At 44.9% G+C, this 16,625-nt stretch overlaps 2 protein-coding genes across 7 annotated transcripts in view; one reads left to right on the plus strand and one right to left on the minus strand.

Moving 5' to 3' along the window:
• Positions 1 to 4,453, plus strand: part of bmpr1ba (bone morphogenetic protein receptor, type IBa) — a 506,418-nt gene extending 501,965 nt beyond the window's left edge. For 5 of the 6 annotated variants that reach the window (XM_052035147.1, XM_052035134.1, XM_052035148.1 and 2 more), the window contains one exon: positions 76 to 4,426. In XM_052035147.1, coding sequence (XP_051891107.1) covers positions 76 to 201 — 126 coding nt within the window. In that variant the 3' untranslated portion in view covers positions 202 to 4,426. Of the gene's footprint in view, positions 1 to 75 lie in introns of all 6 variants that reach the window. The other variant, XM_052035149.1, reaches the window with a different exon arrangement.
• Positions 4,454 to 12,977: 8,524 nt separating this feature from the next.
• Positions 12,978 to 16,625, minus strand: part of LOC127579658 (netrin receptor UNC5C-like) — a 401,675-nt gene continuing 398,027 nt past the window's right edge. The window contains exon 18 of the transcript XR_007957712.1: positions 12,978 to 16,448. The gene's annotated coding sequence lies outside the window, so the exon portion shown is untranslated. The remainder of the gene's footprint in view (positions 16,449 to 16,625) is intronic.

The following is a 16,625-nucleotide window of genomic DNA, read 5'->3' on the forward strand; positions in this document are numbered from 1 at the left end:
GGAGTGACTATAGTTTGATGTGGCTAGTTCCTCTGTAACTGGGCACCACTGATGTCTCTCTGTTCACTTCCACAGTGTTTGAGACAAATGGGGAAAGTTATGACTGAATGCTGGGCCCACAACCCAGCCTCCCGGCTAACGGCCCTACGAGTGAAGAAGACCTTGGCCAAAATGTCCGAGTCCCAAGACATAAAGCTCTGATGTCTCCCCAGAACTCCGCTCAGTTCTAGAGGACCCTCGTGCAGCATCTGACCCGCGTCAGCTGGGGGAGGTGCGAGTTCTCGACCCTTTCCAAACTACCTTCCTTCTGGTTGTCTCGATCGCGCCACTGTTGAGTGCACAAGGGAGGACTGCACTGTCCACTATTACCGGGAACGGTTGCAGGAGCATCCACGGGGGTTTTGTTTATGCTTGCATCTAGTGTAAGAAGTATTCAAAGATCAATGCAATAGAGGTTGCATGCTTTGCTTTCTGTGAAAGCTGCTCATGTCATTTTTTTTTAAAGTATTAAGCCTTGCAAGACTCAGATGGCAACTTGAGTCTGTTCTGGATTGTGCATAAGCTGAGTGGATTGCTCACCCTTGTTAACTCCAAGCACATCCACACAAAGACACTTCTCTGTTTAACTTACTCAGAGCTTTTGAGAACTGAGGGTCAGACGCTGGAAAACCTACCTGCGCCAAGATCTGCTACCTTAACCCAAGTTGGTTGGATGACAGAGAATCTGCTCAGGAGCTCCAGTGGACCCTGCTGCTGTCAGCTTCGAACTGAAGTGTTTTGTTTTCATCTGGTCATGGGATTTAGCTGCTGCAGGCAATGACAGAGCTTATTGCCCCTCCCCAGTTGGTCTTGAGGAGGTGGTGGAGAGTCGTCTCCCTGAGCCGCTGCAGTCCGTGTGCTGAAGGTGCTTCCACAGTGCTGTTGGACAGGGAGTTCCAGGATTTGGACCCAGCGACTGTGAAGGAGTTGCAAAGTTTTCCCAGGTCACAAACGCGGAGCGGCTTGGAGAGGAATCTGAGGGGGTTGGTGTTCCCATGTGCCTGCTGCTCTTGTCCTTTTTGGTAATGGAGCTCGTGGTTTTGGGAGGTGCTGTCGGAGTAGCCAAGGCTTGCAACTACAGTGCATTTTGATCAACACACACTGTCGCCACAGTGCACCGGTGATGTAGGGAATGAATGTTTTGGATGAAGGGTTGGGTACCAGCCAAGTGGCGCTGAGCTTTTAGCTTTTTATAACTAACAAGCAGTTGGAGATGGACACCTTTGATAGGAGCTGAAGACAATGGATGCTACAAGAAAGGTACAGCTTGGAAGAAACCCACAGAGATTTACATTGCTGGGCTGCTCTTCATTAACTTACTCCGCAGCAGCTCGAAACCATCTTTTATGACGTGACTAGTTAGACTCGAAAGGAAATGGTTGATTGACGTTGCATCATTACAGACAGTATGCGCCTTTCTTTCTCATAGGTCACTCAGATGTTTGACAGGGTTGGATTAGTTGATAATACAGCTCAAGTATTCTCTTGATTCTCATAATCAATCATTGTATAAGAGCTGCCCCCCACACTCAGTAACCTTACCCACACCATTGTCCCACACTAAACTAACATATCTATCGCCTTTGCTTTTCGTAAGCTTTCAGCTCTCAGCACCATCAGTGAAGAAGTGTATGGTGAAGTTGCCTATAATTATTGTAGGACCATTGGAAGAGAGATAAAGTTATTCCAAAGTTACATCAACTCTGTCTGCGTCCATTGATACCCTCACCTGGGGCAGAACTGCCCAACTGTGACTCAGCGGGTACAGTTCTGTGGGACAAGTTTGTGTGTTGCAGTCTCCCCTCAAGGCAACTTTAGCCCAATACTCCAATGTAACACTTTCAGAGTGCAGGACACGGGAGATGTTATCTTTTCCATGAGTCAGTAAATGAAGGCCCATCTCTTTCTGAGGTGGGTGTAAACGATCACACAGTGTTCCACTGAAGAAGAGCAGGGGCATTACTCATGTTAACTGTTACTGAACCACATTAAAGTCAGACCAGTCTTTCGATTGAAGGTGCTCCCACAGTGCTGTTGAGCAGGGAGTTCCAGGATCTACACCCAACAATAGAATGGCAATACATTTCCAAGGCAGGAGGGTGTGTGAGTAGGGATCAGTGGGGTGGGGGAGAGAGAGTTGGTAGCATTCATTGCTTCTCCGGGTCAAGGGTTAAGAACATAGAACAGTACAGCACAGGACCAGTCCCTTCGACCCACCATATATGTGCTGACCATGATGCCAATTTAAACTAATCCCATCTGCCTGTACGTGGTCTATATTCCCCGCATTCCCTGCTTACTCATGTGTCTATGCCTCTTGAATGCTGCAATTGTATCTGCTTCCCTGGCAGTGCGTTGCAGGCATCTACCACTGTGTAAAAAACTTGCCTCACAAATCTCCTTTAAACTTACCCCCCTCACCTTAAAGCTATGCCCTCTAGTTATTGGGCATTTCTACCCTACCTATGTTTCTCATAATTTTATAAACTTCTATCAGAAACAGAAGTAAATTCTGTCCCTCGCTCTCATTCCACTTGGGTCACCGCATCCAAATCATTGATACAGATTGTGAACGGCTGAGGTCCCAGCACCCATCCCATGGCACCCACCAGTTGCAGTGAAAAGATACAGTTGAGACCCCACCTTAACATCAGTTCCAACGTGAGTCAGGGTGGTATCACTGAAGGGAACGTGCATCCGAAAGGTGCAACATAATTTTAGCATCCAATCAACGACATAGCTTTGCACCATGCAACTGTGGTCCGTGATTGATCAAAGCTTCTGCACCTTTTATTGTTGCTGCTCAGCTTAGTTACAAATGCTTTGAAGTTGGAATTGTGTCTTTGACCAATAAGAGATGCATCTGTCACTAAAATAGGGAGAGAGAGGAAAATAACCCAGTCTGGACAATGATGGCCTGGATACGGTGCCTAATGGTGTGGTGACGCCACTTATCTCTCACCTTGAAGAAAGCCCTGCTGAAAGATCTAATGATCCTCACCATATCACTTTCTGTCAAGTCTCAGTTTGGTGAGATTCCTGGCACCCAGTGTTGTCATCATGCTGGCCGGGCAGCCAATCACATTGATGAATCCTCTGACAAAAAAGCACTGATTGTAAATGACCATTTTTAAAACCTTACTAAATAAAAAGCACAAAATACAGAGCAGAATTTACACAGGAGTTCGGTACAAACAGAAATATCATGAGCAGACTCTTTGAATTTTTTTTCTTATTTTAAGGTCCATTGTATTTTGATAGATTTATCTGAGGGAATTATAATCTACACATATAAGTTAGGGTCAGACAGGTTATTAAACATCAATTATGGCTCAGTATGCTACTGAAATTTCACTCTTAATAAATGCATCCAGATTACCTTACAAGGACAATAGTTCATAAATAACTGAAGATCACATTGCTGTGAGAAACAGTGCTTCCTCCAGAGAAGCCGGAATGGACCTGACATCAGCTTCTGGGTTTTCTTGTTCAGATGTGCATGTGTGCATTCGGTGTAACGACAGCAAACTCCAAGCCATTGAATTCTCGTGCAAACCCGAATGTTAAAACAAGGACCATGAACCAGAGCTTGTGTTGGACAATCAGAAGCACAGCTGGAAAGAAGATTAGGTGCAACATGCAGTAATTCAAGGTTGTGAATTATTTTATTTTTAAAAATGTATAAACCCTTTAAGAGCACATTGGTGTCTGAGTAGATTGTGCTCCCATCTTCAAGGAATACAAATTCTGGATTTAATTTTATCTCTCCTTTATCCTCATCCTTTTTATTTAAAACTGCAGTGTTTAGGTCTGTCAGATTGGAGTTAAAGGGAATTGTTCTGTGCCGTGTTGAGTCTGTCTTAGCGTTTGGCAGCGAGCAATTTCAGTTGTGTGTACCTTGTCAGTCTCTCTCATCCCACACTCCGCTCTCCCACCTTCCCCCTGCCCCCCAAAACCCTGCCCCTTCTCAGTCCTGCCAGGTCTTAGACAGGATTGAAGAAACGCTGTTTGCTGCTTTGTGAGCCAAAGTGAACTTGGAAAAATGATGGCATGAGGGATCTAAGTTCCCCTCAGCACCGAGAGTGTGGTTGGCTCCAATCTCTACATCAGGAAAGCTGAAACTGACAACAATGTTGGAACACCAGAACCTTGCAGAGAACATTGTATTTTGTTAAGCTACTAATGAAACTCTCTCGATTGTATAACTGGAAGCAAACCATTGTTTTTTTTTACATCTGTACAGATGAAATATGATAAACAGAAGGCGACAGCTCACTGGGAAACAGTGCCTTATTTAAACTGTACATAGTTGTAAATCAGAGGGATTAGAAGACAGAATATTAGTTGTATATGCTATAAATATGTATTGTGTTTACCATTTCCCTAATAAACAAATTCAGACAGCCACACTTCCAACTCTCAGGTGTGTGTGTGGCTTTCTTTCTCTATTTTACTTTAGTTATCTGCCACACCACAGGTAATGACATGAGATAATCCTACCTGCTAAGCAGGCTTCAATGATTACATCTTTTTGTCAGATGCAGACTGATACGAATTGTTAACGTCAGTGCTTCTCAGCACCTGCTATAACTCAGATCTTACTGATGGGTATGTTTAACTTGCTCCCACACTTCAGGATTAGTTTGCTGCTTAATTGGAGGACTGTGGAGGCTCAGTTATTGGTATTGGTATTGGTTTATTATTGTTACTCGTACCGAGGTACAGTGAAAAACTTGTCTTGCATACTGTTCGCATAGATCAATTCATTACACAGTGCACTGAGGTAGTACAGGGTAAAAACAATAACAGAATACAAAGTAAATTGTCACAACTACAGGGAGGTGCATTGCAGGTAGACAATAAGGTGCAAGGTAGATTGTGAGATCAAGAGTCCATCTCATTGTATAAGGTTGATGCCATTCAATAGTCTTATCACTGTGGGATAGAAGCTGTCCTTCAGCCTGGAGGTATGTGCCCTCAGGCTCCTGTATCTTCTGCCTGATGGGAGAGGGGAGAAGAGAGAATGACTCAGGTGGGTGGGGTCTTTGATTATGAGTTAATCATATTAGGAGTATGATTATGAATAATGCATGTTTGATTATGAGTGAACTCAATTACTGAGTTCATTCAAAACAGAGACCAATAGATTCCCAGATAGCAGGGGAATCTAGGCTTATGGGGATCATGCAGGTAAGTGTCATTGAGGGAGATCAGTGATAATCCTGATGAATGGTGGAGAAGTCTTGAAGGGCCAAAGAGCTCCTATTTTTCAGGTTTTCATGGAACATAGTCATAGAGCAATACAGCACAGAAACAGGCCCTTCGGCCCAACCAGTCCATGCCAACCCCCCACAGTAGTGTAGCAGTTAGCGTAACGCTTTACAGCGCCAGCGACCCAGGTTCAATTCCGGCCACTGTCTGTAAGGAGTTTGTACGTATTCCCCGTGTCTGCATTGGTTTCCTCCGGGTGCTCCGGTTTCCTCCCACATTCCAAAGATGTACGGGTTAGGACGTTGTGGGCACGCTCTGTTGGTGCCGGAAGTGTGGCGACACTTGCGGGCTGCCCCCAGAACACTCTACACAAAAGATGCATTTCACTGTGTGTTTCGATGTACATGTGACTAATAAAGAAATCTTATTTCACCCCCCCCCCCCCATTCTCATATGTTCCAAGAAATAAAAGCCTAGCCTGGCCAACCTCTCCCTACAGCTCAGGCCCACTAGTCCCGGCAACAGCCTCATAAACCTTTTCTGCACTCTTTCCTGTTTAACCTCGTATTTTCTATAATAGGCTGAACAAAACTGTACACAGTACTCCAAGTGCGGCCTCACCGATGACTTGTACAACTGCAACACAATGTCCTGTACATGAGGGAATTCAGGAACAAATGGTTAAGCTAATAGAAGAGGAGTGGGGGAGAGCAGAAATACTGACTAAACTGGCCAGATGATCTGTTTCTTTGCTGTAAGCAACCTGATGGCCACAACATTGATTTCTCTAACTTCCGGTAACCCCACCCCCTCTATTCTCCGCCCTCCACACTCCTTTGTCTTCCCTTATTCCGTGGCTCGCTTCCCCCCCCTTGATGACCTGCCCATCTCCTCTCTCCTCCTCCATCCCTTACTCCATGGTCCACTGCCCTCTCCTACCAGATTCCTCCTCCTTCAGCCCTTTGCCTCTTCTACCTGTCACCTCTCAGCTTATTACATCTTCTCCCCCTCCCCCACCCACTACCTTCCCCCTCTCACCTGGACTCACCTCTCCCCTGCCTGCGTGTGCTCCTTCCCCTCCCCCCACCTTCTTATTCTGGCTTCTGCCCTCTTCCTTTCCAGTCCTGATGAAGGGTCTCGACCTGAAACATCGACTGTTTATTTCCCTCCAAGGATGCTGCCTGACCTGCTGAGTTCCTCCAGCACTTTTTGTGTATTGCTCCAGATTCCAGCATCTGCAGAACTTCTTGTGTCTCTGTAATCTGAAGCAAATGTGTTTCCCATGAAGGGTGAGTGCTTTCAGATATCCCACTGTGTGCATGTGCTACTGTGGGATAACGGGCACTTTTGGTGATGTCTTTACACTGTGCATTATGTTCTGCCTGTAATTATGCAAAAGAATTCATTGCATTTGGCAGGCACGGTAGTGTAGTGGTTAGCGTAACGCTATTACAGCACCAGCAACCCGGGTTCAATTCTGGCCACTGTCTGTAAGGAGTTTGTATGTTCTCCCCGTGTCTGCGTGGGTTTCCTCCGGGTGCTCCGGTTTCCTCCCACATTCCAAAGACGTACGGGTTAGGAAGTTGTGGGCGTGCTGTGTTGGCGCCAGAAGCGTGGCGACACTTGCGGGCTGCCCCCCAGAACATTCTACGCAAAAGATGCATTTGACTGTGTGTTTCGATGTACATTTGACTAATAAAGATCTGATCTACATTTGGGGAGAAAGGTGCAATAAAAGGTAAATGAACAAGGCACAAAGAAAGAGCAAGTGTGACCCAACTGGAAGTGAAAGTGCAGTAAGTTGCAGAGCAGAGCTCAAGAATGCAGGAACAAAAGAGAACAGGAGCAGGAGATGGCCACTCAGCCCCTCAAGCCTGGCCCACCATTCAGTATGATCTTGGCTGATCTGATCATGGTCTCTTCTGCGCCATTCCCTTTGGCCCTCAATTCCCTTTCTAATCTACCGCCTCTTTAAATATCTCCAGTGATCCAGCTTTCACAACCCTCCAGAAAGTCACCGCCTTCCGTGACTGTGAGTTATTCAACGGATCCCAAAGTGCCACTTTCTCCCCACTGAAATCAAAAGTAATTTCCTCTGTAAGTATAGAGACCAGGAGTCCGGCACAATTCTGTGGTGACCAACAAACTGAGAAATATGGCAGTAATTATCCATGCCATCTGAGAGATCCAAGTATCAGAGGCTTAGAGTTACCATGACCTTGACCTCCACATGATTTCCCATGCACAAAGCCTAATTAGTCCTGACCTTTCCAAGTGCAAATAAATCCCGTCTTTCAGAATCCCAATACCTCTCCCACCACTGGTGTAAGGCTCACTGGCTTGTAGTTCCCTGAGTTCCCTGGGAAGCTTTAGAAAGGGTGCAGAGGAGATTTACCAGGATGCTGCCTGGATTGGAGATCATGTCTTATGAGAGTAGGTTGAGTGAGCTGGGGTTTTTCTCTTTGGAGAGAAGGAGGATGAGAGGTGACTTGATAGAGATGTACAAGATGATAAGAGGCATAGATCAAGTGGACAGTCAGAGGACTTTCCCAGGGCGAAAATGGCTCGCAGGAGGGGCCATAATTTTAAGGTGGTTGGAGGAAGATATAGGGGGGATGTTAGATCTGCAGAGAGCAGCTTGCAAAGAGTCACCATGCTTCAGCTACAGAGAAAGTGCAGTGTAGGTAGACAACAAGGTGCAAGGTCATAATGAGGTAGATTGTGAGGTCAAGAGTTCATCTTATCAAAGCTTTTAAAAGTAAGGTAGGAAGAGTACAGGGCCAACACGTTCCTGTTAGAGTGAAGGGAAAGGCTGACAAGATTAGGGAATCTTGGTTGGCAAGTGATATTGAGAGTCCGGCCAAGAGAAAGGAGACCTGTGTCAAGAATTGGCAGATGGAATCAAGTAAGTTCCTTGAGGAGTATGAGGGATGTAGGAGTGCACTGAAGAAGGAAAGTAGGAGGGCGAAAGGGGCCATGAGATGTCCCTAGCAGATAAAATAAAGTATACTAAAAGGGTACCAAGGGAGAGAATCAGTCTCCTTAAGGGTCAATGTGGTGATCTTTGTGTGGAGCCACAAGGAATGGGTGAGGTCTTAAATGTATACATCTCGTCTGTATTTACCACGGAGAAGGACGTGAAGCTCGCGAGTTCATTGGCGGGAAAAGTGATCCTGGAGCAGGAGGTGTTGGAGGTCTGGAAAGGCAGAAAGGTGAATGAATCCCTGGTGTCTCCTAGGTGGCAAGGGAGGACATTGTTGGGGGTAGAGATTTGTTCAAGATTTGTTCATCACATGTGAGGTAGCCAAAGACTGGGAGAGAGCAAATGTGGTGCCTTTATTTTGGAAGGCCATCAGTAATAGAACATAGAATATTACAACACAGTACAGGCCCTTCGGCCCACAATGTTGTGCCGACATTTTATCCTGCTCTAAGATCTATCTAACCCTTCCCTCCCACATAGCCCTCCATTTTTCCGTCATTCATGTGTCTATCTCTTAAATGTCCCTAATGTATCTGCCTCCACCACCTCTGCTGGCAGTGCGTTCCACGAACCCACCACTCTCTGTGTAAAAAACTTACATCTGACATCCCCCTTATACCTTCCTCCTATCACCTTAAAATTATGTCCCTTCATGTTAGCCATTTTCACCTTGGGAAAAAGTCTCTGACTGTCCATTTGATCTATGCCTCATCATCTTGTACACCTCTATCAAGTCACCGCTCATCCCTCCTTCGCTCCAAAGAGAAAAGCCCTAGATCACTCAACCTATCCTCATAAGACATGCTCTCCAATCCAGGCAGCATCCTGGTAAATCTCCTCTGCACCCTCTCTAAAGCTTCCACATCCTTTCTATAATGAGGCAACCAAAACTGAACACAATACTCCAAGTGTGGTCTAACCAGAGTTTTATACATCTACAACATTACCTCATGGCTCTTGAACTCAACACCCCGATTAATGAAGGCCAATACACCATACACCTTATGAACAACCCTATTGACCTGCATGGCAACCTTGAGGGATCTATAGACATGAATCCCAAGATCCCTCTGTTTCTCCACACTGCTAAGAGTCCTGCCATTAACCCTGTATTCTGCCTTCAAATTCGATCTTCCAAAGTGTATCACTTCACACTTTTCTGGGTTGAACTCCATCTGCCACTTCTCAGCCCAGGTCTGCATCCTATCAGTGTCCTGTTGTAATTTACAGCAACTTTCTACACTATCCACAACACCACCAACCTTTGTGTTATCAACAAACTTACTAACCCACTCTTCCACATCCTCATCCAAGTCATTTATAAAAATGACAAAGAGCAGGGGTCCCAGAACAGATCCCTGCGGAACACCACTGGTCACCGACCTCCAGGCGGAATACACTCCATTTACCACCACCCTCTGTCTTCTATGGGCGAGCCAATTCTGAATCCACACAGCCAGGTTTCCCTGGATCCCATGCCTCCTGACTTTCTGAATGAGCCTTCCATGAGGAACCTTATCAAACACCTTACTAAAATCCATGTACACCACATCCACTGCTCTACCTTCATCAATGTGCTCTGTCACATCACAAATAGACACATTTCATAGATTCTGCCCCAAATAGACCCTTAACACTAAGGCAGTACCAGTCAATATTAGAGAACTTAAAATTAGCTGCTATTGCAGCTCTGTTATTCCTACACCTATCTGTGATTTCCCTACATATTTGCTCCTCTAATTCTCACCGACTATTGGGAGGCCTATAGTACAATCATATCAAAGTAATTACCCCATTTTTATTTCTAAGTTCTACCCATATGGCCTCACCGGGAGATCCTCTCAGAAAGTACTTATGTGATATTCTCCCTAATCAATAGTGTAACTGCCCCTGCTCACTTACCTCCACCTCTGTCATGCCAGAAGCATTGGCACCTCATGACATTAAGAAGCCAGTCATGTCCATTCCTTGACCACGTCCCCGTAAACACTATAATATTACAATTCCATTCGCTGATCCATGCTCTGAGTTCAACTGCCTTACCCGTGAGGCTTCTTGCATTAAGTTAAATGCACTTTGGCCTATCAGAAGTTCGACGTTCGCTGCTCCGCCCCTGGCCTGTCCTGCATACTGGACTTGCTTTAACCTCATTATTTGCAGCTTTCTCATCCGTTGCACCACTGTTTTGGGTCCCACCCCCCCTTCCAAGTGGCACTTGCAAACTACCCTGCAAGGAAATTGGTCCCCCTCCAGTTCACATGCAACTGTCCTTCTTGTACAGGTCACCTCTGCCCTAGAAGAGATCCCAATGGTCCAAGTAACTGAAGCCTTCCCACCTGCACCAGCTCTTCAGCCACATATTCTTTTGCCTTATCCTCCTGTTCCTATCCTCACTGGCACATGGCACAGGGAGTAATCCTGAGATGACAAGATATGATAAGATATCTTTATTAGGCACATGTACATCGAAACACACAGTCAAATGCACCTTTTGCATAGAATGTTCTGGGGGCAGCCCGCAAGTGTCGCCATGCTTCCGGCGCCAACATAGCATGCCCACAACTTCCTAACCCGTACGTCTTTTGGAATGTGGGAGGAAACCGGAGCACCCGGAGGAAACCCACGCAGATGCGGGGAAAATGTACAAACTCCTCACAGACAGTGGCCGGAATTGAACCCAGGTCGCCGTGCCGCTCTCGGTCCTGGTGCGGGGTTTCGACCCGAAACATCGACAATTCCTTCCCCCCCCTACAGATGCTGCTCGACCCACTGAGTTCCTCCAGCAGATTGTGTGTTGCTCCAGATTCCAGCATCTGCACTGTCTTATGTCTCCATGGTGTTGGGGAGGGAGTTCCAGGATTTTGACCCAACGACAGTGAAGAAACGACGATATATTTCCAAGTCAGGACGGTGTGTGGCTTGGAGGGCAACATTCCAGGTGGTGGTCTTCCCTATGTTTTTTGCTGGTCTCGTACTTCTAACTGGTAATGGGTTTAGAAGGAGTCTTGGTAAGTTGCTGCAGTGCATCCTGTAGATGGAACAAACTGCTGCTACTGTGTGTCGGTGGTGGAGTGAGTGACTGGTTGTGGATGGGGTGCCTACCAAATGGAGATCAGAGGCCAGGAATCCTGTATGTCGAGCTTCTAGAGTGTTGTTGAAGCTGCACTCGTCCAAGCGTGTTCTGTCACGCTCCTGACTTGAGCCTTGTAGGTGGTGGACAAGTTTTGGGAGTTAGGAGGTGACTTAATCACTGCAGGATTCCTAGCCTCCGATCTGCTCTTGTAGCCACATTGTGTACATGGCTACTCCAGTTCAGTTTCTGGTCGACAGTACAATCTCACTCGGAAAAAATTGTGCAAGTGACCAACCCCAAGTAAAATCAATTGGGGTCGTATAACGCTGAAAGAAATAGTGTTAAGCAATTCTATTTCAAAGCAGGAAGGTTTCAGACTCATCTAGTACAGACAAGGATAAAACCGGAATGGCTGTTGGGAAAGCAGGTATGTCACAAAATGAAAATAAGTTCCCTTGAGACTGCCAGTGAGGCAAGAATCCAGATTAGCGGAGGATGCTCTAATTTGCATTCATCTGAAGCAAGACAGCTTCATGCTGGGACTAACTACTGGCACAATGAATTCAGTTTCTCCTTGTCAATGGACCATGAACTCATAAAACTGTTGAAAAGGTCTTGGTTCAATGATAGCAGATGTGTGTTGGAAAGGGTTCAAATGCCACTTTGGAGAATTGAGTACAAATTCTAGGCTGAGATTCTGAGGGATTCCTGCAATGTTGGAGGACCACCAAGGCGTAAAGAAAGGCCGTTCAACCCATCAGCTAATCAATGCTTCCTAGAGTAGCTATCCCATCAGTCAGATTCCGATTTTCCTCTCTAGCTCTGCAACTCTCTCACAAGCCTCTCAACTCCCCTTTGGCTCCTTGTGATGAAATTTTAAACTAAGTCCCTATTTACTCCCTAAGGTTGCCCAGAGATAGGTCCTATTCAAAGAAGAACAAGGGATTCCCCTTGTTCAATTTCCAAGTTTCGACACTTTGGAACAACTCATTTACCTTATTGGCCTTTGAAGAATCTCACTATGCATATTAGCTGCTCCTTCCATAGAACATAGAACAGTACAGCACAGGAACAGGCCCTTCAGCCCATGATATCTGCACCAAACATAATGCCGAATTAAAATAAATCTCTTCTGCCTCTACATGATCCATCTCCCTCCACTCCCTGCAAATTCATGTGTCTATTTAACAGCCTCTCAAATGCCACTATCTGCTTCCACCCACTAACCCCAACAGCCCATTCTGGTCACCTACCACTCTCTGTGTAAACTTGCCCCGCACATCTCCTTTAAACTTTTCCCCTCTCAACTTAATGCATGTTCTCTAGTACTTGACATTTCTACCCTGGGATAAAGATTCTGACTGTCTACCCTGTCTACGCCTCTCATAATTTTATAAACTTCCATCAGGTCTCCCCTCATCCTCCACTGCTCCAAGAGAAAGGTCCTTCCCTTACATTAAAACGCCTTAAGATAATTTTTTTGCCCTTTGTGGAATCATAAAGAGATAAATGTTGGAAGTATTTAATGTATAGTTTCTCAATCTTTCCGCAAGGTTTCAATTTCTCCCAATTATATGAAATGAGTCTGGACTGGTAAAGAACCTTCTGCACCTCATGTTAGAAACGTCACACACACACACACACACACACACACAGATACCACATTTCAAGTTGCTTATAAATATAATTTATTACTTGTTTTAAAAATTCCTTTGTTATACTTTGTACATGTTGAGGTGGCAGAAAGAATTCTAAGCACTCCAACAGATAAGGTACACCAAGAAATCAGCACAATGCTTTATCAGTATTTGGTAAGGCTCAGGTTAATGGTTAGCACTTGGCTTGTTAATTCTGTTGTCTGAAGTGAATCTTATTTTCCAGAGTAGGTACAGATTTGCGGAGAAATCAGCTGCCAACAGGAGATGGCAAGGACATTACAGCTCAGGTGTACACTGCAAATTTTAAGGACATCTGCGTGGAAATATTTTCGCAGGGCTTGAATTTTGTTTTCTCGTTTTTACACCCACTGCTTAGAAAAGTTTTTTTTTCATTTTTTTTAAGCCAATAAAATTCTTTCAGCAAGATATATTACAATGTCAACAATGCATTTTGGTTTAAGAATGCAGCTTTGAAAATGCAGCTACTGTCCGATCACATCATTTTCTGGATGTGTAATGGAACAGTCGGTGTGGTGTCTGGGCAACGCCGAGAGCGGGGTTGAGGAAAACTAACCAGTAAGAACAAAGGCAACAGGTCTTATTTGTTCTCATTAAGTCACTACAGGCCATCCCTGGTTAAGAACACCCAACTTACAGACACCCCTACATATGGACAAGCACCCATAATATTATTACATTCAAAACTCGGGCATGTGTTGATACGTTCTTTCCTATAAACAGCAGAACTGGTTTCCTCTCCACTTTTAGTAATTGATCTTTCTTATCAGCCTAATGTGCTTTTGATGCCATTCATTACAATTCTGTGGAGGGATGGTGACCACATCGAGTGAATTTCATGTATTTTCCTCACTTACCGACAAAATTGACTTATGGACATCTGTAAAGTCAGAACCCTTTCATTACCCATTCAGTTCTTGAACCAACTGACAAAATCCTAACCACTACAGTTTTAGCAGCACTATGACCACTTTAATCACTTTGCACTAAAATGGACAATTTTTTTTTGTTCTAATTATGTTCTTTCTTGTAAAAATTGTGTATAATTTATGTCTATGTTTTTCTTGTGAATGCTGCTTATCTGATGCTATGTGCCTGTGATGCTGCTGCAGGTAAGTTTTTCATTGCACCCGTGCACACATGGACTTGTACATGTGACAATAAACTCCACTTTGACTCGACTTTGACTTTGACCCAGGGATGGCCTGTATTATCAAAAGTATTCGCCAAAAAGTTTTTGAACAACTGAAATGAACCTATTTTGTAGCTCTACTGCGATAAACAAAGAACCCCAATTTGAACATAACTGAAAAATTTGAACCCGATTTATGTGTCACCTGTGCCCAAATATTAACCATCAACTGAGCCATTACTTCAAACGACATATTTTAAAAAAGTTTTAAAACACAGTGCAGTGTGCTTTAATCTTTTGCTTTTAACACACTGCAGATCAAAAATAATAATTTGCTGTGTTTTGTTAGCAGGAATCTATACTTCTGAGCAGTAAGACACAGTGAGAATAAAAGCATACCATTAATATTGTATAAAAAGTCAAATTAACAAAGCATCCTTGAAGTCAGAGAATCGGCCAAAGTTACATAACCTTTACGAGTTTTAGGTAGGTTTGGCAAGACACCTTAGAACTATCATGCTGACCTGGTGATCCAAGTTCCTACCCCCACCCCCACCCCTGAAAACTAACCCACTTTCAGGATTGAAAATTTTTCAGGGGGAGGGTTCACATCGTTCAGCAATGATGCAGCTTTAATAAGGATCAAATTGCAAACTCATTGGGGGTCAATGAAGCAAATTAACAGCCCATTTTATGCAGTTTGGGAGTGACATATTGTGTGATGGATACATCTTGAATTTGCATGGTGCCTGTCTTATACAGGAAAAGACAGTGGATAAGCAAGTTGAGAATGATGTAAATTGGCTGATTTGCTCATTAGGCTGTTTTGCTCTTGTTTGAGGCAGGTAACTTGACAATGTGACAGGTGAGCAAGAGATCAATAAATTGGCTACTGTGTGGGTCCTGGATGCTGAGTTTGGAACCAGGAAATGGCCATCCAATGCTGGCTTGGCATCTGTATTGACATTTATCGCTGGGAAACCAGCTCATTAGAAGTAAACCTTTGTGGTCAATAGCATGTGTAACTCATCAGGTCCAACACAGAAGAGGACAATTGATTATTCCCACTGCCAACAAGGCAATAAAATGCCTTTTGCCAATAAACTTCTCCAAATTGGCAACACATTTTTAAAAACGGTTATTAAAATTCTTAACAACAAAAGAACCATGAGTGGTTTTGATGCTGGAAAATAATTTCATGCAAACACAAAATTGTTCTGTTCTTGTTTCTGTCTGTGTTGATCGCCCTTTCCCCTGCATCTCCATCTGATGTTGCTGGATATGAGGGTATTTACTGTGACCTGCAAGCTTTTGGCTTCACCAGGAAAGGGATTGCCCACACCCTGAACCTACTGCCTTCTGCACAAGTAAAACTTGTGATGCGTGGACCCAATTTTTGCTTTGCACAGTTGTGGCTTTGCGTGAGGAACATCCAAACCGAGAATACACTGTGCTCTTCCTTCTAAAGACAATGAAATACACAAGAGATTCTGCAGATGCTGGAATCTGGAGCAACACACACAAAATGCTGGAGGAACTCAGCAGGTCAGGCAGCATCCATGGAGGGAAATAAACAGTTGACGTTTTGTGTCGAAATCCTTCATCAGGATTCTTTATTTCGCTCCATAGATGCTGCTTGACCTGCTGAGTTCCTCCAGCATTTTGTGTATGTTAATTGGTTGGATGTTTTCTATAGACATTGATTGTTTAAGTGTTGCTGGTAAGGTCAGCATTTATTACCCATCTTTAACTGCCCTTGAGAAAGTAGGGGTGAGCTGCTTCCTTGAACCACTGTGGTCTTTCTGGTGAAGTCTCTCGGTCAGAGGAGGGAGCTCCAGGATTTAGATCCGCAGACGATGAAGGAACGGTGATGTATTTCCAAGTCCGGGTGACTTGGAGGGAAACCTGCAGGTGGTGGTGTTCCCCTACGCTTGCTGCCCATGTTCTTCTGGGTGGGCGAGTCTGCAGGCTTGGGAGGTGTTGTCGGAGCAGCATGGGTGAGTTACTGCAGAGCATTTTGTAGAAGGTTCACATTGCCTTCATTTTGTGTCAGTGGTGGAGGGACGGAGTGTTCAGGGTGATGGATGGGGCGCCAGTCACGTGGGCTGTCATGTCCTGGATGTGTCGAGCTCCTTGAGAGTTGTTGGTGCTGCACTCAACCAGGCATGCAGAGATTGTTCCATCACTCCTAACTTGTGACTTGTAGGTGGTGGAGAGGTTTTGGGGTGTTGGGAAGTGAGTCACTCACCACAGGATAGCTAGCTTCTGACCCGTGGTTGCAGTCACGGTACTTAAGCCCCTAGTCCCAGGTGGTGAATACTGAGAATGGTGAGGCTGTTGGGATAGACAATAGACAATAGACAATAGGAGCAGAAGTAGACCATTCGGCCCTTCGAGTCTGCACCGCCATTTTGAGATCATGGCTGATCCTCAACAATCAACATCCTGTATCCTGTAGATTGTACTCAACCCAGCCCACTGAATTATCCTATCCCTCCCCTCCCACGCACG

The sequence above is a fragment of the Pristis pectinata genome, chromosome 2 (assembly GCF_009764475.1).
Source record: "Pristis pectinata isolate sPriPec2 chromosome 2, sPriPec2.1.pri, whole genome shotgun sequence".
Lineage (NCBI taxonomy): Eukaryota > Metazoa > Chordata > Chondrichthyes > Rhinopristiformes > Pristidae > Pristis > Pristis pectinata.